This window comes from Bradysia coprophila, chromosome IV (assembly GCF_014529535.1).
Source record: "Bradysia coprophila strain Holo2 chromosome IV, BU_Bcop_v1, whole genome shotgun sequence".
Classification (NCBI taxonomy): Eukaryota; Metazoa; Arthropoda; class Insecta; order Diptera; family Sciaridae; genus Bradysia; species Bradysia coprophila.
Genome location: NC_050738.1, coordinates 14561964 through 14587554, shown reverse-complemented (window position 1 = coordinate 14587554; position 25591 = coordinate 14561964). Strand labels below are relative to the sequence as shown.

Here is a 25591-nt window from a genome sequence, read left to right as displayed (position 1 = left end):
TGTATTTCATTCTGATATAATCTTTGTTGTTAGACCTGAACGGCCATTAATTTGTCTTCGTATAATGTCTCATTTTTTAGTGGAAACAACTAAAATGTTGCAGAGTTAGCTTAGAATGGATATTGGAGAAGGTTTTTTAATTTGTGACTTGAGATAGTGCAGTTTGCTCATCGCTGCGATTTATAAAAAACATATTTCGAGGCAAAAATCTTCTTTCGACCTTTATTAAAATATGTAAAATAACTAAATATACTGAATACTTTTTTAGACAAAATAGAAATCATCCACATGTGATAGGGCCTTTCAAATTCTCAGCGACCTAGTTTAATGACTTTGCTTCATAAAAGAAGTTTGATGGTAGTCATTTATATCATGATTGGTAACGCTGTAAAGCTTAGATCTCAGGCTAAACACCAACTATATTTTTGTGATCAAACGAGTCACAAGAGGAGTCCGAACAGTCTTCGAAGCTTCCCGCAGGTCCCAAAAAAATGAAAAATCGATCTCATTAAAAATTTTCCCATCGAAATATTTTCTTGTTATGTTATTCTTACTCGTGGTGCCGCCCTCTACAAATACCACTAAAAACATTTCATGTCCACGAGCGGTCGAATAAAAAAAATTTTAAGCTCACCGTGGACATGAATTTATTATATCCGAAAATTTATTCCGAGCTTTCTTCAACAGAAGACATGGAAATGAGAAGATAAACGCTAGGGAACCGTGAATAAATGATTTTTTTTTATCAACGAACGGTATGCAAATTTTTCACATTTTTAATTCGAAAATATACAAATTGGAGGTGTAGGAGTTCGTCAATTTTCCAAAATATTGAGATAAATATAAAAATGTGTTGTCTACTGCATTATACACCTGAATATATTTAATGCCGATCCATTCAGCAAAGCAACAAAATAAACATTTTCAATAAGCAAGATAACATTTCGCTTGGCAAATTCGCTATTTCTCTTCTAAAACTCACTTTTACAACTTCGTTGTATACAAAATTTGATTTAGTTAATTAAATTCTATCTCCAGATTTAAATTTTCTTTTTAATTCACTTTTCGCTCACTCTATCAATCGGCTAATTAACTTAATTAATTTTAGACGTTCTCACACTGTTCAACCGTGTTTAGTATCTGATTTCTGTTTTTTTTTTTTTTAGATAACGACAATCAAGAAGAAAACAATATACTTTGCACTCGAAACCAACAAACGAACCGATTTGATTTCATTCAATAAGCTTTCTTCTCTCAACGTGAAAATATATATTTTTTATCAAAGACTTTTCACTTATATTTTAATATTCTATCCGAAGACAACGTTTTATTATACTTGTTGCGCGTTTCAGTGTTCTGTGTTCACTGCGTTGTGGTGAACGAAACTGAAGTCGATGCGAAGTAGGAAATCTTACTTGGCACGTTGTGTAGATTTTCTTACATCTGTATAAAAACGCTTGTGATAATAACTTTTATGTATATACGTACAGCGATCAACACAGAGTGAAATTGTATTGGACATTACTTTCCCGTATAACATTCATGATGCTTTTAAAAACGGAAATAGTCACGTTAAGTCGTCAACAACACTATGAACTCAGTAAAGTTTCAAAAACGAAGTACTAGATTGTGTATCTAAGATAGGCCAAACTATTTATGTATTTTCACTGACAGCAAATGACAGAGACCACATGCACGTGTATTGCGAATAGAGGTGTGCGCCGAGCAAAAATTCTCGGCGGCGGCTAGTCGAGTGTAGTGGTTCCGGCGGCGGCCAGCCATAACAGGTTTTTATCGGCGGCTCGGCTCAGCCGCAGCGCGCCGATCCATTTAATAGGGAATTTAAATTGTCTTTTTTTAGTGATTAGTGACTACGAGTGAATTAAGTAATTTTGCATTTTCTGTTTTCTTGTCGAACCTGAATATCCTCCCATCAGTTACTTATAAAGACTCATATTCTCATTCGCAAAAACGCATTGGGAGTGATTTTCCTGAAAGTCCGTGTGCCGAAATCGAAAGTATTTTAATCGCGGTTATATTGATCGACAGATCTTGTTTCCTAGAAGCACTTTTCTTACAAAAATTTCTCCAGTTACACGCAAGGCTGTATACTTTGTTGAGGTCACGCAGATGCAGATACGCGGGTTGCACACCACATTTCATACAAAGAATTTACGACGTCATACAAATTCAATTTTGGTGAATTTGTTTGTGTGGAAAAAATGTGGTCCAGCGTATCTAATAAAATGGCGATCTGTGTGACCTCCCCAAAGTATACAGCCTTGGTTACACGAGCGTACAGTGTCGTTTGGGGTGTCATTAGAATGGTAATCACATGTACTATTGAGCCGAATTGGGTTTAAAATTCATCGTCACTGAAATATGTGCAGTTGAAGTTTTCAATCGAAAAAGACTGAGAACTTACACTGTTCTTACAGGGTTTGGTTTCTAGGGTCGAAGTCCTTTCTTGGTACAACTACAAAATTCCACTAGAAAATTGCGTCCGATTTCGGTAGCCAGGTAGCCTGTTTTTCAAAAGAATCCCTCTGCCTTCCGTAGTCAAAAATTGTTTTTAGGAAGACCATCGCGCAGTAGCTCTACAAGTGAGAGCCCTTTCAGAACAAAACATAATCTATGAATTTCATAGTATGAAACCTCCGATAGGTATACGTAAAAAACAGTCTCTTATTAAGAAAATCAGAAATGTCTTGGGAGTGATAGCTTTTTAAATAATTAAAATCTGTTAATAGATTGTGCAGCTGATAATTCTAACATTTAATGAAATTTAAAAAATTTTCAAGCCGACGAAAAACATCGGCGGCGGTCGGCGGCTGGCTGAAGTTTTATAAAAAGGTTCATGTTATCCTACAGAAAGCGCTTTAAAGTATAGATAACCCAGGGAGATGCGGGAAAACTGGAAAAGTATGAAAAAATTCAGTTTCGCTTGATTTCTCGCCTATACTTACTGTTTACCAAGTTCGATTTTCTGTTTCGTCTCGTCAATACCTTTCATTTGATGCATCAAATTCGATTTTCAAGCAAAAACATCCAGAGATATGCTGGAAAGCTGGTGAAGAATGAGCAAAACAATTAGCTGTTTTTCCTGCTTTCTCACCAATAGTTACTGATCGACAAGTTTAATTTTTCTAAACATTCATTTTTCATTTGACATATGACACACGATTTGTGAGTAAAGACATCCAGAGATATGCTGGAAAAACTAGTGAAAAACAGGCAAAACACGCTGTTTTGCTTGCTTTCTCGTCTCTGACTACTTTTAGACAAACTTGATTTTTCTAAAAATTAGATATTCAGATTCGTCTCGTCAATGGATGTTAAACAGCAGGTATAGGCGAGACAGCAAGCAAAACTGCATATTTTCGTACTTTTCCTGTTTTCCCGCATAATGTAACTTCCTTAGATGTACAGTATAGTCAAACTCTATTCAAATCTGATTGATGCAAAAATCTCAGACGACACCGCGATACACAAATTGTTTCCTGGGTCTGCCGTGTGTATAGTACCATAATGTGAACGAAAACGCATGCGGTGTGGTATACACAAACGACAACCGGCATTTCAAATCAGTTTTGATATAAAACTTTACACTACTCATGAACGAAATACATGTTACAACATTGAATCCGCAAACCACAACAACGCTTTTGTTTTTCTGAATTCGCTACATTATGTAGTACGATATGATACTAAAGTACAACTCTATTTCATTTTATACCGAATATATTGTAACAATATAGTAAAAGAAAAGTTCTAACGTAAATACCCACGTTATAATTAAATTTCTTGCAAAAAACTTTGTTTAATTAGATAGCTACGCCGTTCTCATTTTTAATTTGTCGTTGAGGTTTTTGGGAACACGGAGAATCTTAAGTACTTAGTCTTATTAACTGACTTATTGTCGAAGATGATAAAATTGAAAAACTTCGATAAAAATATGTGGAGTTAGGTAAATAAATCTTGCCGGCTTTTTTCACATCGAAACCGCATGTATCAGTCTCTGATTACCAACCATCATTTCTGTATTCACGTTTCTTATCAGACATTAGGTGCTGAGAAGATGGTTATGATTATGTAGGTCATGTGGTATTATACGGCTAACTGTCTTGTGCCGGACGTTTAGATAGTTGAAAATAGAATTACTCGACATTCCGACATTAGAAGTGGAATTTCACAACGAACACGCACATTGTGTAGTAGTGTAATAAAGGGTATAGAGACAAGTCTCCCTTTGTACTATTATTCTGTGAGAGATTCAATTTGTGTGCCAACTAGGAATAGTTATTTGTTAACCAAGTGGAGAAGTAGGAAGTTCCACTTTGAGCCGATTGCGGCCCTCGATTAGCTCTTGGAATTTCTTATTTTTACCAGAGGTGAGCACAACGTTCTGCATGCTTGCGTTTTGCGAGAATCCGCATTTTTGTCCACTTTTTAGTATTAAGCCATTTCAGGTGAGAAAATGATAATGGCTAGCCAACCATTTTAGAGAAAATTATTATTTTCTCATCTGAAATGGCGCCTCCCAGAATGACAATAAAACGCCATTTTCACAACGCTTCATAGTGGACAAAATAAGGATTTTCGCATCGCTAGCATGAAAATTCGATGAAAAAATTACAACAAGGCGTAAATCAGTTATGCACAACACTTTTCTGTCGCTTTGACGAATATGTTTTTTTTTTCTTTACTGGGGAGGGAAAATGGACTTTCCGTCCCTAGGGAAAGGTCTTTCCCTACTTTGTAAAGAAAAACGTCATACTGCAATCGGGAAATAATTAGATATTTGATAATTTGATATCACGATGAGTAAAAGTACCTCGAGCTAAAGCCCTCGGATACTTTTCCTCATCTGGATACGAAATATCAAATTACTTCCCTTGTATAGTAATATACTATTTTTTCATCGAATTGTTTGCTAACTGATCTGCCGTAATTTGCACAAAAAACTTTTCCGGAAAATAAAACAAATTACGCCAGTCATGAATGTCAATGAAAATATAAACCAGGTATGGTCTATTCATACAAACCGGAGGACATAGCGATTTCATATAAACAAACTCACCTTTAATGAGAGGTGAGTTTCTTTATATGAAATCGCTATGTCCTCCGCTCCATACAAAGTTTGACATTCGACATACCTTGTGTTGACGTTCATTGATGAATGTGTGTTTTAAGGTAATATAAGGCAGGGCCTATTTTTGATAATTTGAATTTTGAATAACGGGATGAAATTACCGTAATTATCTCATTTTCTGACAAAATTACCGAACTTACATTTTAGTAATTTTGTCAGTAATTCTTTAATGTTTCTTTACTGGAAATTTTGTGTTTGCGTAAAAAGGTGAATTTCTTGAGACAGTTCGTAAATAATAAATTTCCTAGACTGTTTGCTATCAACCTTTCACTGCAAATCTGAAAATTTATTCGGCGCGAGCTTCACGTTCGTTCATGTTCCTTTTCAATTTGTTCTCATTCGAAAAAACCTGAACCTGAAAAATATATGAGCTCATATCCTTGAACAGCAACATCAACAGCAACAAAATTTGTCGGCTCTGAAAATCCTTTTCTAATGTAGGAATCTCGCATGGCGGTTGTATCCAAGGTAAATATATGGGCGGAGGTAATGCCATTCAACGCGCGGCCTAGCACAATAGCTCGTTGCCACTGATATCTTTTTTTAAAATGGTTGACTAAGATTTACTTGTGTTTCACAAAATATTGTGCCTATCACAAAACAGATGGCCTAGGTTTCTAAGCAATTTTGTTATTTCAAAGACAGTGAGAGATGGCGTTTATAGCAAACTTTCGTGCCACTGCACATCTGATTCGGTTGTATATGGCATTACCTCCTCACTATATTTACCTTGGTTGTATCATACTTGAACGTGATGTGAATTTTTTGTATGAAACGTTGGTTGTCACCGCGAAATGGCGATTGACGCTACCTCGCCAGTAGTATACCCGCCTTGGTGTGATGACATGATAAAAATTGTAAATTTAATCAAACTTCTATCACTACATTTTCACATTTTTTCAATTTATTCAGTAGATTACCGTTTTACTGTTAAATTTTATGTCAAAGAAAAAGAAATGTATAAAAAACGTCGCGGAAATTTGAATTTTTACCTCCTCATTTTTTTCGTTTCGAGGGCGCTACCTATTTATCAAATGATGAAATAGCAAAAGTTTGGTGAGGTTGGTGAGTTTCTAGTGTCATTGCTGTCACTGTGAATATTTTTGGTCGGCAAATTTATAGAAAAACAAATGTGGATTCGGCCTTTTTTCTAAAAGTTTAATAAAACTTAAGGATAACCATACCATTCAAATAACAATGAACTCGATCAAGCGCAATCTGCTACATTTGGCGAAAAGGAACACTATCTACAAAATATCACAAAGTAAATAACAAACTCTTAGGATAAGACAGACTCTGACGATTACCTAAAAAATTCGCCACTTTAGAATATCTGTCGTCGGTCGAAGTGCAACAGAGACGTTCTGAACTTTTTTCGCTGGAACAACATCGCCAGAAGGAAAATGTTGGTCGAATCGAAAAAATCGAAATTCGTTACCTAGGCCAGCCAAGCGACACCACTTTGATCATGAACAAGGGACTGTCAACACCTTTCAACTGTGCGCAACGTAAGTAACACAGTCACGAAAATCTGTAGATTAGGCTTTGGAATAAGTCAATAGTCATCACTGGCTGTTACCTGATTCTTTTGTTTATTGTGTCAAATGCGAAGTGCACCAACGAAGAGCTTCTTAATTCACGATCTCATCTTACAGATCTAGGTGAAATGCACTGTAATCGGTCCGCATTAGCCTTAATCGACAGCCATACACCTTGGGACATGCACCGACCACTGCAGGATTCATGTACGCTACAGCTTTTAAATTTTATGATATCCGATCCGCAATTGGTTAACCGGTAAGTGATTAATGGCCGTTGTAGAAGTCAGTCGCTTTTGCCAGATTGATTTTAAGTTTTTTTTTGTCTATTTGACAGAGTTTTTTGGCGATCTTGTTCATTTATGCTCGGAGCCGTGTTACAAGGTTGCTTTAAAGATGAAGCCCACCTGCATCTGCACAGCTTTCCGAGTCCTAACGTCAAGACCGGCAGCTTTGTACACGACATTTTCATCAAAGAACCATCATGGGTACCAAACAGAGACGAGCTAAGAACAATTGCAGCCGAAATGCGAAAGTTGGCGGCAAAAAATTTAAAAATTGAACGCTTAGATGTTAATATTGACTTGGCATTGGAAATGTTCAAGGACAATCCATTCAAGAATGAACAGCTACCATCTATTAGCTCTACGTCTTCGGGTAAGTTTTTCCCATTTCTTTCCCATCGTTTCAATAAGCCGTTACCCTTTCACTTTCTCCGTTCTATACACGCCGTAACATTACGCATTCTCTCTCCATTATCGTCTATCACAGTTGTGTAACGTTTCAATTTCAGGAACCGTAACTATCTACCGTGTTGGAGACCATGTTGACATAAGTCGTGGGCCAATGATTGGATCCACTGGATTACTCGGCAAATGTTCTATAACATCCGTTCATAGAATAGCATCGGAATCCGACGGCGCTCTTTATCGAGTGCAAGGTGTAGCTCTTCCCATTGGTTTTCACGTAAATCATTTCGCTTACGGCATACTGGAAGATCGATCGAGAAAATTGGTATTTTGAAGCTTGACCATTCAATCTTACGATGCATTCGAATCGATTTTTTTTTTGTTTCAGAATCCTGCCCGATTGCCTCATGAGCCGTATGAAGACACGTTCCAAAATCGGATAGCTTAAAACCTAGTTTGTAAGAGTGAATCGAAATGTCTAGTAAGTTTCGAAGATAAAAAATAAACGAAAACAACATCGGCAACCGAAAACTCTGGGTCTGACTGTTTGATTTTTCACAGAAATTTCGAATAAGCTTGGCGTAAAACGTTACAACAAATTCGATTTTTTTTGTTGTTTATTTCGCATTTTGTTTTTGTACTGTGAGTGAATCCAACACAACAAATTCAAAATGAGATTTTTCAATCTCAAAATATGTCGCTGATAAACTCTTGATCTTCTGTAAGTCGAATATTGTTGACGACCAGCGGAGATAAATGTGAAAAAGCAGCAAAAGTAATCGATTTCGCAAAGTGTGTGTTAAGAATTCTGAAAATTTTGTTATGCGGAAAATGTTATGATGGCAAATGGCTTGGGAATTACGTTCAGTAACACTGAGAGGATGGAAGAGAGAAGAAAATGTCGAGTCATAAAGTCATGGTAAACGTTCCCACCAATTGAATGGACGATTACACCGTAATATAATCGACGTTCGTTAATGATCAAATTATTGTAGAATTCCATGAACATCTCCGACAATTTTAGGGGATTACTTTTGAGATCCTCAGCTTGTCAACACAGTAGTTATAAATTGAAAGCAAAAAAAAGATGGGATTTCTGAACCAGTATCACAACCATTGTTTATTCAGGAACTTAATTCCACAAATAGACTATAATTCACCGACGACTAGCATCGAACGAGTATAATTATTGTCGAATCTACTACTTCGTTTGATTTAGGAATGATTAGCGAAAAATAAACAAAATCTTTTACGTCATTGGCTGACCGTAGATTTTGCTATATAAATCCAGAACATATTGATGGTTTTGTCGTCGTTGTTGATAACAGATGATAGAGCCGTTCACTATAATATAGAAAACGATTATTCGTTGATTGTAGGTCATCTCCAAGTACAAGAAAGGTTACGTTTGAAATCTAAAAAAAAAACTCCTTATCGTATCACAGAATCACATACTCATGTGATTCATACCGAAGAACCAATAAACTCGGAGTCGTCAAATATGTATACGAAAGAAAACATATTTGTCAACGGGCAGGGCAGGTAAGAAAATGTTGGGCTTGTTGTCTGAATGCATTTCTTTTGAAACCAATTTATGACAAATTTTGGTCTGTTCAAATTCTATTAATCACACCAAAAAATCGTGACTCAATACACACAAAACGCTGTGCTACAACAAATGCTAACTTAAATTCATAACGTTCACGTAGAGACGTTTAACAAGAAAATTAACCGTACAAAAGGATTTAAATCAAATCCAATTTCAGTCGCATACATACAGGCCATAATATATGTACACACAACAGTGTCTCGATCGTTCATCTACGTTGATCAATTCAGTTGTGCTTGAATATTTGAGTGAATAGGACTGTGTATACTCGTTGTCCGGTCAATACAAAACAGTTAATTGATAAGATTGGTGATTTGTTCGAATTAAAAAAGTGAACTTTCGTCTTTATTATGCCAATATGATGACTGGCGTCCAAATTATCAGCTTTTGTGTTCTTTTTGTTGGAGGTAACGATTTGTAAATTTCTTGAAATATTATTCCAAAGAAAATCAATTTGAAAATAATTCATGTGCATACTCTACGTCCTTTTCGTTGTGTCGTTTGGTGTACAATAAACATGAATGTATTGTTTAATGTAACTGTTACACCTGTAGCTAACATTTCGATGCATCCAAAGATTTCTTTGTTATAACGTTACAATGTGGTCGTCGTCGACCAGAAACTATACTATCTTTGATTCAGATCCGCTAATAGTTTAACGTACTCTAACGATAGAAATGTATATTTAGCATCGTCAGAAGAAAATTATCTTCGATAGTTCAAGTGTTAAATTTAAAATAGGAAGCGACATATAATCATGTTCCATTCAAGTGATGGAAATAATTTATTTCGCTGATGTACGTGTAACGTTTCGTGTTCGATGTTTATTGTTGCTTTTTCGAAAATCATTTCGTTTTTCTCGCGATGTGTGTCCTCAGATTCTTTGAACGTTAAAAATTCTGTATCCATCATGTGAATCCCATCAAACAGACGAAGATATTGAAAATATCACAAAGATCGTCATGAGAAGGGATTGTTCTACATTGTCAATCAAAATTCTCAACAAAATAAAAATTTGAAGATAAAATTCAGGTAAAATTTTATGGAACTAAAAGTCCTTTCAAAAAAAAAGAAATTCAAAACGTTTTCTCGTAGACCGATTCGAAAAAAAAACGTTTTGTATAGTAATAATAATACGCTTTATCGCAGAGGATATATTAATAACATGCCCATCGTCGTTTTCTTTATCGTTCATGAAATACGAAAAATAAGAAGCGAACATAAGGTATAATAAGGAATAATGTAAACAACGTGAACAAGAAGACAGACAAACATTGTACTGCATTATATTTATGGAAACAAGATTAATTGACCCACACATGATTGTACGAAATTAAAGTTGAATGTTAATCTGTTACAGGCGGCAGTCATATGACCAGTAGTATTGTCGGATCTAATACTTCCATCGATCAAAGTATTTTTACGTGTTACGGCATTTTTCATTTTCATTTACATTGCCTAATCACGTAAAGCATTGTACTTACGAGTTGTTATTTGACAAGTGGATGTAACACCCAACTTATCAAATACACAACTTGGAACCTCGGAAGTAAGATACTATTAATCTGTTGATTTCAAATCTTGTACTTCAATTTTGTTAATATGAATTTTACTGTATAAAAGATCATATTGCCCAGAGCTTGTCATTATTTTGGTCGTCGTTATCGATAACAGATGAATAGCCGTATGTGACAAGTTAAGAGGACACGAAATTTATAATTTATTTGATATTCGTGGACAAGTTCGTGGAGCAAAAAGTGTTTCTTTTCCTAAGACTAAAAATGCATTATTGCCCCAAACAAATCTTCTTTTCTTTGAACATTTTTGTGGTTCTCCTTCTTTCATTTAGTCTCCCCGCCAGCCCTAGCACCAACTGATCAAAAAACCCCTAATTCTAGCTTTGGCAACTAAACCTCCAAAATGGGACGAAACGTACACAGTCAAGGGAACAATTAACATTCCATACGCCGAAATAGCCGAACCATTTTATGCTTGGTACGACAAACCGTCCGGTCGTTCTCGCATCGATTATTATGGTGGAATGGTGAAAACATATCAATTGAATCATTACGGAACGTATGGTGCATCGCTGAAAATTGCACCAGTTACAACCGATGATTCTCTGAACAAGGAGACCTGTCTGCAAGTGAATGGTACAGCCGATTATCGTATTCAGCCGCAGACAATTTTGCCGAATTGTACCGATTTTCAATTGGCTGGTAAGGAGATTGGAATATAACTAATTTGTAAAGCTACCAGTCATTTCACGCATGCTTTCCTTTGAACAGGAACCGATGACATGTTGGGACAACGTTGCGATAAATTCATTTATGAAGAGCAAATTGGTCAGAAGAGAAATACCTACACGTTGTGGGTTCGTTACGAAAAGTCGCCCAAATATCCAGGATCACGTATGCCGATACCGGTTCGCTATGAAATGCGAGGCTTCAATTCATTGCTTGGATCCCATTACGATCATTACTATTTGGATTATGACTCCTACAGCCATGAAGATATACCGAACGAAGTCTTCGAAGTCGATGCTGAGCTGACTTGCGTCAGTTTCCCCGGGTAAGATTCATAACTTTGCTGACTATCAAAGTCGATGCCAGCAATGTCAATTTATCCTTTCAGACCGGGAAATGGACACTATGCCACCTTCAATCCCATGAAAGAATATATGCATCCTCATGACTACAGTCACGTTGATCACGAGTTCAGGCGTTTCATTGGCAAACACGGTAAACAGTATGACACCGTTGAAGAACATGAAAGACGAAAATCGACCTTCATGCAGAATTTGAGATTCATTCATTCAAAGAACCGAGCCAAATTGGGATACAGCCTAGGCGTGAACCATTTAACCGACAAAACGAAAGACGAGCTGAAGGCGTTGAATGGCTTCCGTTCGTCAGGAGTGTACAATGGTAGGTATCATAAGCAATGACGATATTTTCTTCATTCATTATTGAGTACTGAGTATGAGTTGAGTGTATATTCGCATTCCCCTCTTTTACAGGCGGCAAACCATTCCCTTACAACGTCTCGAGTGCCAAGTTTGCTTCTCTTCCTGATCAATACGATTGGAGATTGTACGGCGCAGTAACACCGGTCAAGGATCAATCAATTTGTGGATCATGTTGGTCGTTCGGAACCATTGGTGCGATTGAGGGCGCTTTCTTTTTGCGAAACGGTGGTAACTTAGTTCGCCTGTCGCAACAAGCTTTGATCGACTGCTCATGGGGATACGGCAATAACGGATGTGATGGCGGCGAAGATTTCCGAGCATATCAATGGATGTTGAAAATGGGCGGTGTTCCAACTGAAGAGGAATACGGTGGATATTTGGGACAGGATGGATATTGTCACGTTCAGAATGTTACTCTTCAAGCACCAATCACCGGCTGGGTTAATGTACGCTCGACATGAGTTTTATTTTAATTACGGCGCTCCAGATATTCTTATTTGATTTTCTTTCTCTAAAGGTAACGGCTGGAGATGCGAACGCCATGAAAATAGCTTTGTTGAAGCACGGACCAATCTCGGTTGCTATTGACGCCTCTCACAAAACATTCAGTTTTTATTCGCACGGAGTCTATTACGAACCGAAATGGTTAGCTAATCGATAAATGAATTACTAAATCTCAGATTTCAATGACTTTTCTCTTCGAAAATACAGCGGTAACACAGAGGAAGAACTGGATCATGCTGTCCTGGCAGTTGGATATGGTACGATGAATGGTGAACTGTATTGGTTGGTCAAGAATTCGTGGTCGAATTATTGGGGCAATGATGGATATATTCTCATGTCAGCCAGAGATAATAATTGCGGAGTACTGACCACTCCAACTTATGTTACTATGTAAACATTTAACATCATTTTTCCAACCAATTTTCTTTTGTAGCATTTGCACTGATTTTTTAAATAAATTTTAATAAAAATTAACAGAATTTTTAATGCCGACTCACAACGTTTGGGGTGCCATTATCGTTCCATTCTACACCCCAATTTTATATACAGACATTCGGGATAATATGTATCTCTATAAACAGTCGCCCTCCCTTACGTTCCTAATAATTTACATCTTACATACACCAACACACATGCTGCATCCCAACTAATTATTGATGATAACACGAAGGACAAGCAAAAGTAATCAGTTTTTGTGATGGTATATGATCATCTGCAGCTCCAGAAAAACAATGAAAACTCACCCTCCACTACAATGGAAACGCATAAATATTTATGCATATACCTTCCGCGCAATGAAAAACACAATTTTTAACTCTCATTCTTCCCTCTGTCTCTCTCAATACATAAGTTAACATAGAAATCAATTATCATAAAAAAACACACACTCACACTCATAGTTATCTTATATACGTACGTATGGACATGCAAGCCGAAAAATTACACGTTCCCCCCGTCGTCATTTAGTTCTGAATCCTACAAAATGTTCATGCTATCGATAAACTTTACTCTAAATTACATGCAATTGTTTGTATGTTGATTCATTACGAAACTGTGTACCCTTTGTTGTTTTGGGATGTGAGTAAGGATGTCGGCGAGATGAGGATAGTAGTGGTTTGATCGTATTCGAAAGGAAAAATAATGTTAAAGAAACTGTCGTTCCATTCGTTTATATTCCAAAAATATACGAAATGGGTATGTAGTGGGTGGTTGTTCAATTGGTAAGGTGTGTGGTATGTGCTGTTTTTCGTATATATATCCTCTCTCCACCCTTTCCACGCAGGACTATTATAAATAACATATACATTTATAAAAAAGGAACATTGAAAGAAAGTACCTCCGCGTATTAATAATTACCACTGTCGCTTCATTTTATATGTGTTACATACACGATTGAGGTACATTCGGGTCGGGGGTGTTTAGTTTGTTCCGTTTTTTCCAGATAAAAAATTAATTTTTTGAGTAAAAATGCAATAAAACCGAAAAGATACACGTAAGTACATCCTTACCGCAATGTTATAATGAATGTGAAGTTCAGTGTTTGGTATATAAACGACGAGAATTTGTGCGAAAAAAAAAATTCGAATGGTGTGAGGAAATGGAGTAGATGTGGTGAAAGAAAAGTGAAAGCTTTTGTTGCATTGGGATAAGGGTAGGGAAAAAAAATCTGTGTACAGTGGTACGGCTTGATGTTGTTGGAATGAGTTCTGAATGAATTTTTGTTGGAAATATCACTTTTATTGGGTGTTAAGGGAAAATGGCTGCTGTTTTGCATCAAAATTTATTGTGGAAGTGGTGAATGAAAAACGTGGTGTAATTTTCCGTTCATTGACAGTCACAAAATGATTTTGTTTTTCTTTACTATCGGGGTAAATTTTGGTTTTGTTGTTTTCGTTTCGGACATTTTGAAATTATATTTTACAGAAGTTGTTGGAAATAATTAAAATCTTTACATTCGTCCACTTCATTCGCTGGCTTAATTAACAATCACCAATACAATTAAGTTCCTCCAGTTCCTTCGGCAGATGAAAATTGTATTGATTATTTCAGTGATTATCTTCAACTTTATGTTTTGATTCTAATGTGACAAGTGCTTGTCTCAATGTGACCGCCGTTTGTTGAAATATTGGAGGAAAAATTATAGAATCGCAATAAGGAGGAATTTATTATTGCTATTGCAAACGCTTGATAGCCTCGGGTCTTGCGTAATGTCTTAACCTTTTACGAACGGCTATGTCATCTGTTATCGACAATAACAACAAAACAAACGACGTGGTTTTGCTAGCGTAGATGTATTATAGCAAAATGTGTGTTTGATTAAAATATTTTGTTTCAACGTAAAGACATTTTCGTAAGTCGAACGAAGTAATAGATTCGATAGATGTGTTTACTGTATATGGAAGGTCAATCTTAGGTTTAATTTTTTGTTAGATATTTTGGATATCAGTAATTAAAAAGAACATTTGAATCAATTTAACTATTTTCATAGCACAGCCGCTTGGAGCCAGACTACACAGAGATAAAACAAATTTGAAATGAATTTTTCACCCTTTGGAAGCCCTTTTCCGGGCTCAATACCGGGTATCCATCAGTTTGCTGCATCCGGAGCACTGACATCAAGCGCTACGTCGGTACAGGTAACTTTTGATCAAATCGAATCAGTTGAGAATCGAACAAAAATTGTAAATCTAAAAATTACCAGGACACTGCCAACCGATATCACAGCACTAACGTGAATATGCCTCACTTTAACCAGACACATGCACCTATTCTCAGTAAATTTCGGTCCGACGACTCAATCAATTCAAATATGAATAAGTACAACGGCCACACGAATCAATATACCACTCCCTATACCCAACAATCCGAGGACAATAAACGATCTATTACAACGTATCCACAATCTTCCGTGACGACAACAACCACAGCTCAAACAACGTCTCAGCCGCCAGAAATATCTCAGGATTTATGCAATGCAATATTACAACAGCAAAACGATGCCAAAAGGGGTGAGTCAAACGACGATGTCGGTAAATTGTTGTACAATCGAAAACGAACAAGATCATGTTACAGTTCTGCAAAATGTTAACACTGGCTGGCAATCGTTGACGGCAGACTACTTATCACATTTACCAGCAAGTACTCTGCCACTGTCACTCCATCATTTTTTAAAGTATTCCGCGGAAAGTATAAAAAAGGAAGCACAAAATCCACTAACGGTAAGCAAACACCTCTACCTCTATTGCAAACACAAAGCAGTGTGTGACGTAAACTAAATTCTTGTCTTCCCGTTTCTAGACAATTGACATGTCCCATGCCCAAAATTCAAGCCAAAGTTTAAACTTAAATTCACTTAGTGCTGGCCTAATATCGAATGCCAATATTTTGAATCAGCCCCAGCCTCCGCAAAACCAACATCAACAGAACCAGCATCAGCAACAACACCAACAGAACCAACCTCAGCAACAACAGCAGCAGCAGCAGCAACAACAAAATCACCAACAGCAACAGACCCAGCCGAACGGAATTTCAAATTCAGCTACTAATTCAACGACTGTTACTAAAAAGAAGAAAAAGAAAAAGCCACCAAAGGAAAAGAAGCCGCGACCGAAACCAGGAGAAATAAGATTGACTACAGCGTTAGATGGGAGTACACTATTTTGTTGTCCGGAATGTCAAATGGCTTATCCTGAACGAGGACTATTGGAACAACATTTGGTAGGGCATAATCTGGAGCGGCGATTCATTTGCGATATTTGCAATGCAGCTCTGAAACGAAAGGATCACTTGACTCGACACAAGCAGAGTCACAATCCAGAACGTCCATTTGTTTGTACGATTTGCTTGAAAGCCTTTAAGCGGAAGGAGCAACTTACCTTACATTTTGTAAGTATTGGCTGCTATGCATACGGCTTAAAGTTAGAAGCTCAATTTAACTGTTTGCTTTTACCTATAGGTAATTCATTCGGGAGAGAAACGGCACGTGTGCAATGAGTGCGGAAAAGGTGAGACTAACCGTTTCTTGTCACACATTTTCCGCTGATGTAAATTTTTCGTTTCCTCTCAGGTTTTTATCGTAAAGATCACTTGCGAAAACATACACGTTCGCATATTGCTCGACGTGTAAAGGCCGAGCTAAGCCAGCAAAATCAAACGCCGACTGTAGTCCAGAATGTTCCGCAACAGCCAAATCAAACTCAGGTGCAAAATCAGGTTCATCAGCAGCAACAAATACAACACAATCAGCTGCAGCAAATTCAGCATCACAACATTTCGCAACTAAATCAGCACCAGTCTCCACCACAGCATCAATCAATGATGGCATAAAATAATTCGTTCTTTCCAAGTGAAAATGCTATGGAAATGGGCAAATGGTGTCGCATGTTTTTAAAAGTAGTCGGTCATCCTTCGACCTAAGTATCTAATCCACACTCTCGACCTTTTACCACAATTGACTACGTGTCTTACCTGGGTCAACTCTATCCCCCATTTTCTGTGAAATGGGTTAAATGATTATTTCAGCCTCATATCACTTATTTTTGTCGAGAGTCGTTGTGAATCTCTAAACTAACTCTAAATAAATTATGTGAAGGATTATACCTTACTAGAATCAGGTTTATTCGGAACTTTCGGAGTTTTCAGAATCATAATTCCCAAAATTAGGCCCGACTTCCAAGCGTTCTTTGTGCAACTTCCCGTAAAACTATATGTAACAGTTTCCTAACGAAATGATGAGTTAATTTACTCGTTGCTAATGAAGCAATACAAGCTATTTTCAAAAGAGACAAGGTCACTAGCAATAATGTCGAATCAATAGTGCAATACCGGGAATAATTTGGTTTTTGTTAACTTGAATACTTTCCATCACCATCGATACAATAGCAGATTGTCAGCAGATTGAAACACATAATCTATTACTTCGTTGACTTACATACACTTTCCTATGTAAGGACAACATTACCCAGAGCTCATCGATTATTTTTGTCGTCGCTGTTCACAACATAGTTGACATAGCCGAGTGGAATTTCCATACGTTGCAACCATTCCTTGTAGCAAAAGAAAAGAAAAGAAATGAATTGAACTAAAATCATTTGATGGAAAAATCTGGACAATTAACGAAGCTGAATTGAAATAAAAGTACAAAACTTGACTCACGGTAAACAAATGAACGATAAAATATAAAATTAAGAACTTAAACAAAATACTACAATGTACTCAATTTGAACTTGATTACCGCGTATTCCGACATTTGATGAAACCAAAAAGAAAACTGCAACAAAACAAATGAAACAGAATATTTGAATGCAAAAGATTGAAGTGTAGCTATAAGAATAATGTGTAATCTATATTATATATGAATGAGAAGAGATTAAAATTTTTAATTTGGAATATTCTTTGTAATAATCAATTAATCAATAAAAAAAATATTATATTTTTTAGGCTTAGTATGGGAATTTTTGTAAAAAAACAAACAAACTATAAAACGTGTAATGTAATTTTATCTCGAGAGTAATTCATGAATATTTTTTTAACCATTCAGCAATGATAAATGTGATTTTAATTTTGTTTTTATCTTAATTTTAATTTATTTATGAAAATATTGTGTTAACTACTTATGTTGTCGTTTCTTTTTTCAATATTTTTTTAATATATGCAAGTAAAACAGCGAACACGACTTGGCTTTTCCTATGCATTTACAATGCTACGACGACATCAGAAATATTCTTGGAACACAAAATAAAAATTTAATTTTAGTTCTGCTTTTCATATTTAAGATTATTGCACAACCGCTCTTTCCACTCAACTCGCACACGGTGGCCCTCAATATAAAAAAGTTCCTTTTCGAAGGATCAGCTCAGATATAGGGGCACGCTTTCTCTGAGTCTTCTGAACTCCTAACAATACTCTTTTTTGGTACCATTTAAAAAAAGAAAAACATTTCTTTTCCTTGATGACAAAATTCGGCAAAAAATCGAAATTCAAAAATTTTTGTATTCTTTAGGGTCCTTTTTCTATCAGCAATGCTTTTTTTTGGGTGCCCTTTCATAAAACTTTTTCTCATTTCAGGACCACCATGTACACCGATCACTAGAACAGAATATAAATAAGGGCGTTCCATAAGGCATAATATTCTGAATTTGAGAATTTTCAAGAATTAATTCTAAAAAAAATTCCAAAAATTTTTTCAAATTTATGAATTTTAAGAGCTTAATTCTTAGAGGTCCTAACAAATCCTAAAAATTCGTTAAAAAGATCTTAAAATTCTTAAGAATTCATAGAAAAATTCCGATTAATAGCTCGCTTTTTCCCACTACAGTCACCTCAATTATGTTTGAAATTTTTATGCGACGTCTTGTTTTTCTTCCTCACACACGTAGACTGTCATAATAATACGATTTTCATGTGTCGGGGCCGAAAATGAGGGAGTTTCGAGATTTTTCTCGGGTTTGCGACCCCTTACATGAAATTTTTTTGAGTATCTGTTTTGGACGATTGATTTTAGGCACTTAAGACAACTCGCGAAATTGCCTAAAATGAAACGTCCAAAACAGATACACAAATAACTATTGCATTGACTCTTCTACGAGCACGCGTATAGCGAGACGACTGGTGCAACATAAACATCATACAATTGTGCAATTTATTGATGGAAGTGTGAAACTGATGGAACTTGAAAAAGCAATCGAACACATGAATTTCTTGCTAACAAAATAGAGTTAAGTGTATTTTGAAATCTGAAAAAGTGAGGAACAATCTCCCCAATTTTCTCACTTTCACTAATTCCACGAGATTTTAAAATTTACAAAGATTTTTCGTAGAAGTATTCAAGTTTTCTGTTTACGCAATATTACGTGCCTTTTGAGTTTCTTTCCTAATGAATTTTCCAGCTTTCAAGCACCATATCGAACCAAAAATTATTTCTTAAATTACAAAACTTCGACTTGTAACGTGCATTTGCTTCAATACAAAGTTCACGGGGTGTAAACTTGTTTCAGATTTTTTTTCGAGATATTGTGAACATTTTTGGTAGAAGCCGATATCGATTCTTCTGTTGTGAAGGTCTTGTGGAGGAGAATTCCGAACAACAAAGTTTTTGGGAAAAAAATCTCATGAATCAATTTGGGGCGTGAAAAATAGGAAATGAGCGTTCAAGAAAAGTCAGTAGGTCAGAGTCAGTCAGTAGGTCAGAGTCAGTCAGTTTAAGACATACGAAAAATGTCGACATTAAAATTACTTCAATTCAATAGCTGCATTAATTTGATATTTCATATTTTTCTATACAATATTTTTAATTATAACAACCCCATTCTGCTCCCGGTCCACTTAGACCCCAAGCGGCTCTGATTCGTCCGTACATCTCGTACCGACGTCTAGCGATTGGATGACCAGCACTATTGTTACATTCAAGTCCTCCGTTAATAGCTCTGGTAGTCACACCAAAGGCACCATCAGAAACACCGGGAACATTGTGAACATTAATCTTTTGCGGAAGAAATTAGGTTGCGGTTGATTCCAATCAGTACATAGCACTTAAATCTGTATCTTACCTTCCAAAACCAAAATGCGGTATCCCATGCCAAGTTCTCATCCCGAGCAACCATATCTGCATCGTTAACCAAACGATTATCATTGAATAAGTCTTGTGATGCTGCTCGGTAATTGTAGCACCAGGATAGTTGAATGTATCCTCTACCAAAATAACGTTGAAACGGATCATCACATCCAACTAAAATGGATTTTTTTTCTTTTAATTCCATCACCATTTTCTGAACTTATTTAGTTAACTCGTTTCATATTCTCCAGGACATCCATTGTCTTGGCATCTATACTCTCGTTTTGCAAGCAGCCCGTCACTCTCATGTAGGAAATGCGTGAGAGCCATAGCGGCTTCCTGTTTGGTTGCAATCAGTCCTTTTGATAAGCCTTGTATGAAGGCATTGTACTGAGCTTCATTCGGCCGTGGATAGCCATTTGAATTGACGACAGCATTGACGAATTCGTCAAAAGAAACCAATGCTGTAAGAGAATGTCCGTGAGAAATTATAATAGAAAACTGAAATTGGTTTGGGATAGTTAATTCAACTCGTTTCGTAAACTAGCTGTTACAGACTCCGCATACGAATTATTATTAATTTAATCAAATACCTCCATTATTATCATTTCCATTGGCGTCCAAAATTCCAACGATAACACCATCTTTATAAATAAGCGGCCCTGCTCCAGCCTATTGAAACACTAAACTTAAAAACACTCGAAGCGTTTCTTAAAATTCTCTTTACCTTCAGCCAACAAGTCCCACCTTGATATGCATTCCAAGAGAAAGCCTTACATCCTTGTGTTGTGCTGCATATACCACAGCAGTTTTCTTGCCTTACATTAAATTAATAAAAATCAAATGTAGCAGCAACTAAAAGCGGTCATGAGAACTCATACGTCTCGTATTCATAGAAATTTTTCTTAGTATAATTTCACTAAGAGCTTAATTAAATTGAACTTACGGTTGACCGTAACGTGCAGCTAAATCAGGCAAATTAATATCCCTGTTGGTTACTAATGACGAACAACCACTTTGAGCGTCAGCTATCAATGTAAATTTATAGTTAAGCAGATGCACAACAAAATTGTACAATGGCAATTACCACTTCCATCGATGAATCCAACATTAACACCTTCCTTAGCAATTACAGGTCCTGTTCCAGCCTATAAAATGGTTGCCTTAATTTCTATAATTAATTAGTTTCTACCTTCACAATAACCTTCAACCAGCAAGTACCACCTTGATGCGTATTCCACGCGAAACCCTTACATCCAGGAGTATTCTTACAAATATTGCAACAGTTCTCTTGTCTGATATAAATCAAATTACAATTTCAAATTCACTTTTCGATTGTGAAAATAAATACTTACGGTTGACCGTAACGGGCTTGTAAGTCTGGTAAACTAATGTCGTGGTTCAATCTTATTGCACACGATGCTACAAAAATATTCAAATCAGATAGTGTTGATTATAACATCTTTCTAGATATACCTCCACCTCCACTGCTACTACTTCCTAAAATTCCAACATTGACACCATCCTTAGCAATCAATGGCCCTGTGCCAGACTGAAAGCAAAAAACGTTTTTTTTAGTTTCGGGGTACTTATCAATTATTAATCTTTCCAAAACCTTTAACCAACAAGTGCCACCTTCATAACCATTATAGGAAAATCCCTTGCAGCCCGGAGTGCTCTGACAAATGCTACAACAACTCTCTTGCCTAGTTAGTTTCCAAAATAAGAAATAAAAGTTGAGTTCTGTGATCAGTTGCTTTTGTTGTACATTTCAAACTTACCGCTGTCCGCTGCGGGCCGCTAAATCTGGTAGATTTATGTCGTGGTTGTATGTGATTGAGCAACTTTGTTGATGGGACAACACCACACACAATGCTAATACCAACCCGCTTTGCAACGTATTGGCCATTGCAATCTTCAAATCTAAGATTGATTAGATTGCTCTGAAAAACGTACTTTATTAGAATGTAGAAGACGAACTGTTGTGATCCTCGCAGATAAATTAATGTTCAGACGATGTATCGCAATATATTGTGACTAAACTTATAAAATATTGTCACAGCTAATTTATATGCGATTTTCACAACACTACAGGCTCTTATCTTATCAACTATTGCGGCGATGCTATCATACTACTCAAAAAAGCAGATGCACATACGATGAAGCTCTTCGTGGAAATCTAAGTACATAAATCTCCATGCATGATTCAATGACACTTAAGATGGCTTCTTGGCAAAAGGTTTTTTCTTTCTTTAATATGACTGAGGGGTCCTTACATATTTACTTTTAAGACAGTAAAGCATTTTCAAATCAAAGTTGCAATACCGAAAAAGGTACGACCGCAATATAACGACCACGAATGTGTTAGCAAAAGAAAATAGCTGTTTGACCGGTTCTGAGAAACGTTAGCAGTTTAACAAAATTTTCATAAACTGGCTCGGTTTTCAGCATGCACACATGAACATACAATCTGTTTTTACTTGTTTATATGGTTCAAGCTGCTACGTACAAGCGCGTGATAGTGGTAACAGTTTTGATTGTTTGTTTGGATCAGCTGAAAAACAGCTGAAGCAAAATCATGCTGAAATTTCACTGCCGCTAACTGTATTTTCCCACATCGATTTTTCGAACAATAAGATCATAATCAGTTCACCGTAAAAATTCGAAAACATTTTGGTGAGATGATCATAAAGACGAGCTTAATTTTATCAAACCTAAAATTTATCATTGCATTAGCTCAATGATAAAGATGGTCCAAGTACAATTCTCATCACATCACTAGTAGAACAAGGTCTTCGACTCTGCGACACATACGAACTACTTTTATACAATGCAGAGGAGTGATAAAACAAAACATGAATTATTAGCTTACTTGGAAGAGGGAAAATTGACTTACCTTTGCAGCATAAGATAGCGTATGTATCCATGTGTCCAACGCCTTCGTAATTTATGCCCAAGGCATGAAAATAAATATTTTGGACAGAGGCTTACAATCTACTATGCTAATCTCCGATTTCTTCGAATTTTATAGTTTGAACTTTAGCAACTAAACCGGAAACATCATAAAAGATACCTAAAATTAAATTATAGGAAAAATTATTCTTTTTAAGAGTCATATCGCGAATTCTTCGAACAATTTGTATAGAGGATAAATTCAACGTATCTGGATTTTTGAAGAGTATGGTACCCATCGAATCCTTGTTTCATTACGAGTTCAACGAGGTACGTCTCGCCTCTCGCAGAAATGTAGTTTTCGTGCTAGAGCTGTTGGAAATATCGGTGGTTTTCAGGTGTAAATGTTTTCACCCTGATTATCTCGGGTAATAAATGGTCGACTTCGTTCAAATTTTAGGGGATTGTAGTGCTAGACTAGGCCGATCATACAAGACATCAAATACGTCGAACAGTTGGCTGTACTGGCTTCAGTGACTGTCTCAACAAAAATGTTTCTCTGACCAGTGACGTTTCTTGGTCAAGGTCCTAGGAGCATTTATCGCATTTATCGCACGCATCCAACCAACCACAAACTCGGGTGCTTCAGAAAAGTAAACCAAAATCGCATTTCTTGTAAGAAGTAAAGTCGGGAAAATTATCATTGGAAAGCTGAGGTACATATCAAGAAACTCGGTAAATTAAATTTAAGGTAAAAAAAATGAAAGTGGTCGACAAACCGGTCGAAATTTCTTTGGAGTAAATACTAAGTGACATTTTAGAAATTGCTCTATCTCTTACAGCCAATAGTGCCTCCAGTACAAGTTTTTATACTTTTAGGAAGTAGGGAGTCTATGCCTTCCAATGGAACGTCAGGTTTGCTGAGGCGCGCAGGTGTCACTGGTCAGAGAAACATTTTTGGTAATACAGTCACTGAAGCCAGTACAGCCAACGGTTCGACGTATTTGATGTCTTGTGTGATCGGCCTAGTCTAGCACTACAATCCCCTAAGATTTGAACGAAATCATGGTCGACTATTATTACCCGAGATAATGAGGGTGAAAAAATTTACACCTGAAAACCACCGATATTTCCAACAGCTCTAGCACGAAAACTACATTTCCGCGAGAGGCGAGACGTACCTCGTTGAACTCGTAATGAAACAAGGATTCGATGGGTACCACACTTTTCAAAAATCTGAATGGTATGGCTAGCCGATTGTTCTAAGATTTCGCGGTATGACTCTTAAGAGGTTCCGAGCCTACGCTGAAATTGTAGCCTACATTTCTGCGTTTCGAAATTTTTGATCGCTGACATCTTTTTACGAGAGCCCTTTTTGAAAAATGTACGACCACATTTTCGAGTAAAAATATGTCAGCTTTGAATAAAAAATAAAATTGTCTGTGAAAGTTCCATGTGCTTTGAGAAAACTGTACCGATGCCCCAAATTTGCATCAAAGGGACACTTCTAAAGAATTTTAGTCAATTTCTAGAAACTTTCCCCTTTTGTAAACGGTTTATGGTGTGTCAGGAAATATTATTAATGTTAATCAGCGATTAACGGTATCAGAAAAGTTGATTAGCAGTTGTTTAAACTTATTTTTTATTTTTGTAATCATCATCATCATCATCATGATCATGATCATGATCATCAATAAGTTATTTCGGAGTGAAACAAATCTAAAATTTTAACACGAAACGATGTAACAAACGTGGATCCATACGCTGTGTAACTGTGACGGAAGTCAAATGCAGGTCCAGCACAATTCTAATTGGCTTTTCTTTTTCGAAAAAAGGAAAAAAAATAGCCAACTCGTTATGATTTTGGCTCTCTCTCTCTCTCTCTCTCTCTCTCTCTCTGACTTACGTCACAGTTAGCTTCGATAATAGAGATAGCATTGCAAGAACTCGTGAATCTATTCTCAGGAAAAAGTATCCGGTAAATAATTGCGTTTCAAAATAATCTGTTCATTACAAAACGCTCCTTTAACGTTGACCTTAGCCTCTATTTGACAACTATATTTATAGTGAGTCACCAACTATTTCCTACAAAAAAATATGTCGCAATGGAATTGAATAATAACGGAAAATACCGTGGAATTATTTCGAAAATTCGTGGAATTCTAGAAATTAATTGGAATTATAGGAATTGATCATTCGCATCAAAAAGTTTTTTATTTTTAAATGATCAAAGACACTATGTTCATTCAAAATTTAAGTTTAAAAAAAATCTACGCGTTCAAATTAGTTTTATAAAAATAAAATTAAAATTAATTCATTTTTGCACTGACTGCGAAATCGCACCTTGTCAGCACCTTGTCAGTTTGCTGTCTACTGAAATGTATGGAATTTATGAAATTTTTATTTTTTTTGGTTGGTACCATTTGCTATGCAGTAAGTGAATATTAGCGCGAATACTTTGAATATGTAGTTTCAATTTGATTTATAAAAAAATTAAAACAATATTTACCCATGCCGTAGAAGTACTTTTGTCTTATAAAATCATAATTTATCGAAATAAAATAAAAAGTCCTGAATGCGAATGATTAATTGAATGGCGAATCCGGCAAGTATAGGTGTTAATGTTAATCCGGAATTGAAGTAATAAAAGGAATTGAAAGCAATTAAAAGGAATTAGTAATTGATTT

General features: G+C 36.3%; 5 protein-coding genes and 1 long non-coding RNA gene across 23 annotated transcripts in view; 4 read left to right on the top strand and 2 right to left on the bottom strand.

Moving 5' to 3' along the window:
* The window catches only part of LOC119086004 (cAMP-dependent protein kinase catalytic subunit 3), a 44359-nt gene extending 42963 nt beyond the window's left edge, over nucleotides 1-1396 (bottom strand). For 2 of the 4 annotated variants that reach the window (XR_005089377.1, XM_037196580.1), the window contains exon 1: nucleotides 983-1395. The gene's annotated coding sequence lies outside the window, so the exon portion shown is untranslated. Of the gene's footprint in view, nucleotides 1-982 lie in introns of all 4 variants that reach the window. The other 2 variants (XM_037196578.1, XM_037196579.1) reach the window with 2 other exon arrangements.
* A 4709-nt stretch (nucleotides 1397-6105) lies between these two features.
* LOC119066003 lies at nucleotides 6106-23250 on the top strand. Its single transcript, XR_005085687.1, has 3 exons — nucleotides 6106-6121; nucleotides 6214-6217; nucleotides 23123-23250. It is a non-coding gene; the product is annotated as an uncharacterized LOC119066003 (long non-coding RNA).
* On the top strand, nucleotides 6230-7910 carry LOC119066002 (39S ribosomal protein L39, mitochondrial). Its single transcript, XM_037168219.1, has 6 exons — nucleotides 6230-6416; nucleotides 6481-6660; nucleotides 6808-6949; nucleotides 7028-7347; nucleotides 7484-7704; nucleotides 7768-7910. Exons 1-6 carry the CDS (start codon nucleotides 6350-6352, stop codon nucleotides 7825-7827), a joined length of 990 nt encoding a protein of 329 aa, XP_037024114.1. The 5' UTR covers nucleotides 6230-6349; the 3' UTR covers nucleotides 7828-7910.
* LOC119065998 (digestive cysteine proteinase 1) lies at nucleotides 9014-12932 on the top strand. The gene is made up of 7 exons (XM_037168205.1): nucleotides 9014-9395; nucleotides 10887-11207; nucleotides 11277-11559; nucleotides 11623-11915; nucleotides 12008-12402; nucleotides 12474-12601; nucleotides 12668-12932. Exons 1-7 carry the CDS (start codon nucleotides 9347-9349, stop codon nucleotides 12852-12854), a joined length of 1656 nt encoding a protein of 551 aa, XP_037024100.1. The 5' UTR covers nucleotides 9014-9346; the 3' UTR covers nucleotides 12855-12932.
* LOC119065999 (zinc finger protein 567) lies at nucleotides 13571-25354 on the top strand. Of its 7 annotated transcripts, none has more exons than XR_005085684.1 (8): nucleotides 13571-13952; nucleotides 14949-15096; nucleotides 15162-15468; nucleotides 15533-15678; nucleotides 15758-16345; nucleotides 16416-16464; nucleotides 16527-17073; nucleotides 25343-25354. XR_005085684.1 is itself a non-coding variant. In XM_037168206.1 (7 exons), the coding sequence occupies exons 2-7, from the start codon at nucleotides 14995-14997 to the stop codon at nucleotides 16784-16786; spliced, it is 1452 nt and encodes a 483-aa protein (XP_037024101.1). In that variant the 5' UTR covers nucleotides 13572-13952; nucleotides 14954-14994; the 3' UTR covers nucleotides 16787-18062. The 7 variants fall into 7 exon arrangements, 1 of the variants encoding a protein (XP_037024101.1); XR_005085683.1 differs by having other exon boundaries at nucleotides 13572-13946; nucleotides 14954-15096; XR_005085681.1 differs by having other exon boundaries at nucleotides 13572-13952; nucleotides 14954-15096.
* The window catches only part of LOC119066000 (endochitinase At2g43620-like), a 29957-nt gene continuing 24056 nt past the window's right edge, over nucleotides 19691-25591 (bottom strand). The window contains exons 3-14 of one of the 9 annotated variants that reach the window (XM_037168209.1): nucleotides 21794-21955; nucleotides 21628-21718; nucleotides 21488-21564; nucleotides 21368-21439; nucleotides 21217-21307; nucleotides 21088-21160; nucleotides 20959-21040; nucleotides 20740-20830; nucleotides 20606-20684; nucleotides 20246-20476; nucleotides 20008-20186; nucleotides 19691-19940 (exon numbers count right to left, since the gene is read on the bottom strand). In XM_037168209.1, the coding sequence (XP_037024104.1) occupies nucleotides 19749-19940; nucleotides 20008-20186; nucleotides 20246-20476; nucleotides 20606-20684; nucleotides 20740-20830; nucleotides 20959-21040; nucleotides 21088-21160; nucleotides 21217-21307; nucleotides 21368-21439; nucleotides 21488-21564; nucleotides 21628-21718; nucleotides 21794-21921 (1386 nt within the window). In that variant the 5' untranslated portion in view covers nucleotides 21922-21955 and the 3' untranslated portion in view covers nucleotides 19691-19748. Of the gene's footprint in view, nucleotides 19941-20007; nucleotides 20187-20245; nucleotides 20477-20605; nucleotides 20685-20739; nucleotides 20831-20958; nucleotides 21041-21087; nucleotides 21161-21216; nucleotides 21308-21367; nucleotides 21440-21487; nucleotides 21565-21627; nucleotides 21719-21793; nucleotides 22060-25591 lie in introns of those variants that run through there. The other 8 variants (XM_037168214.1, XM_037168208.1, XM_037168210.1 and 5 more) reach the window with 8 other exon arrangements.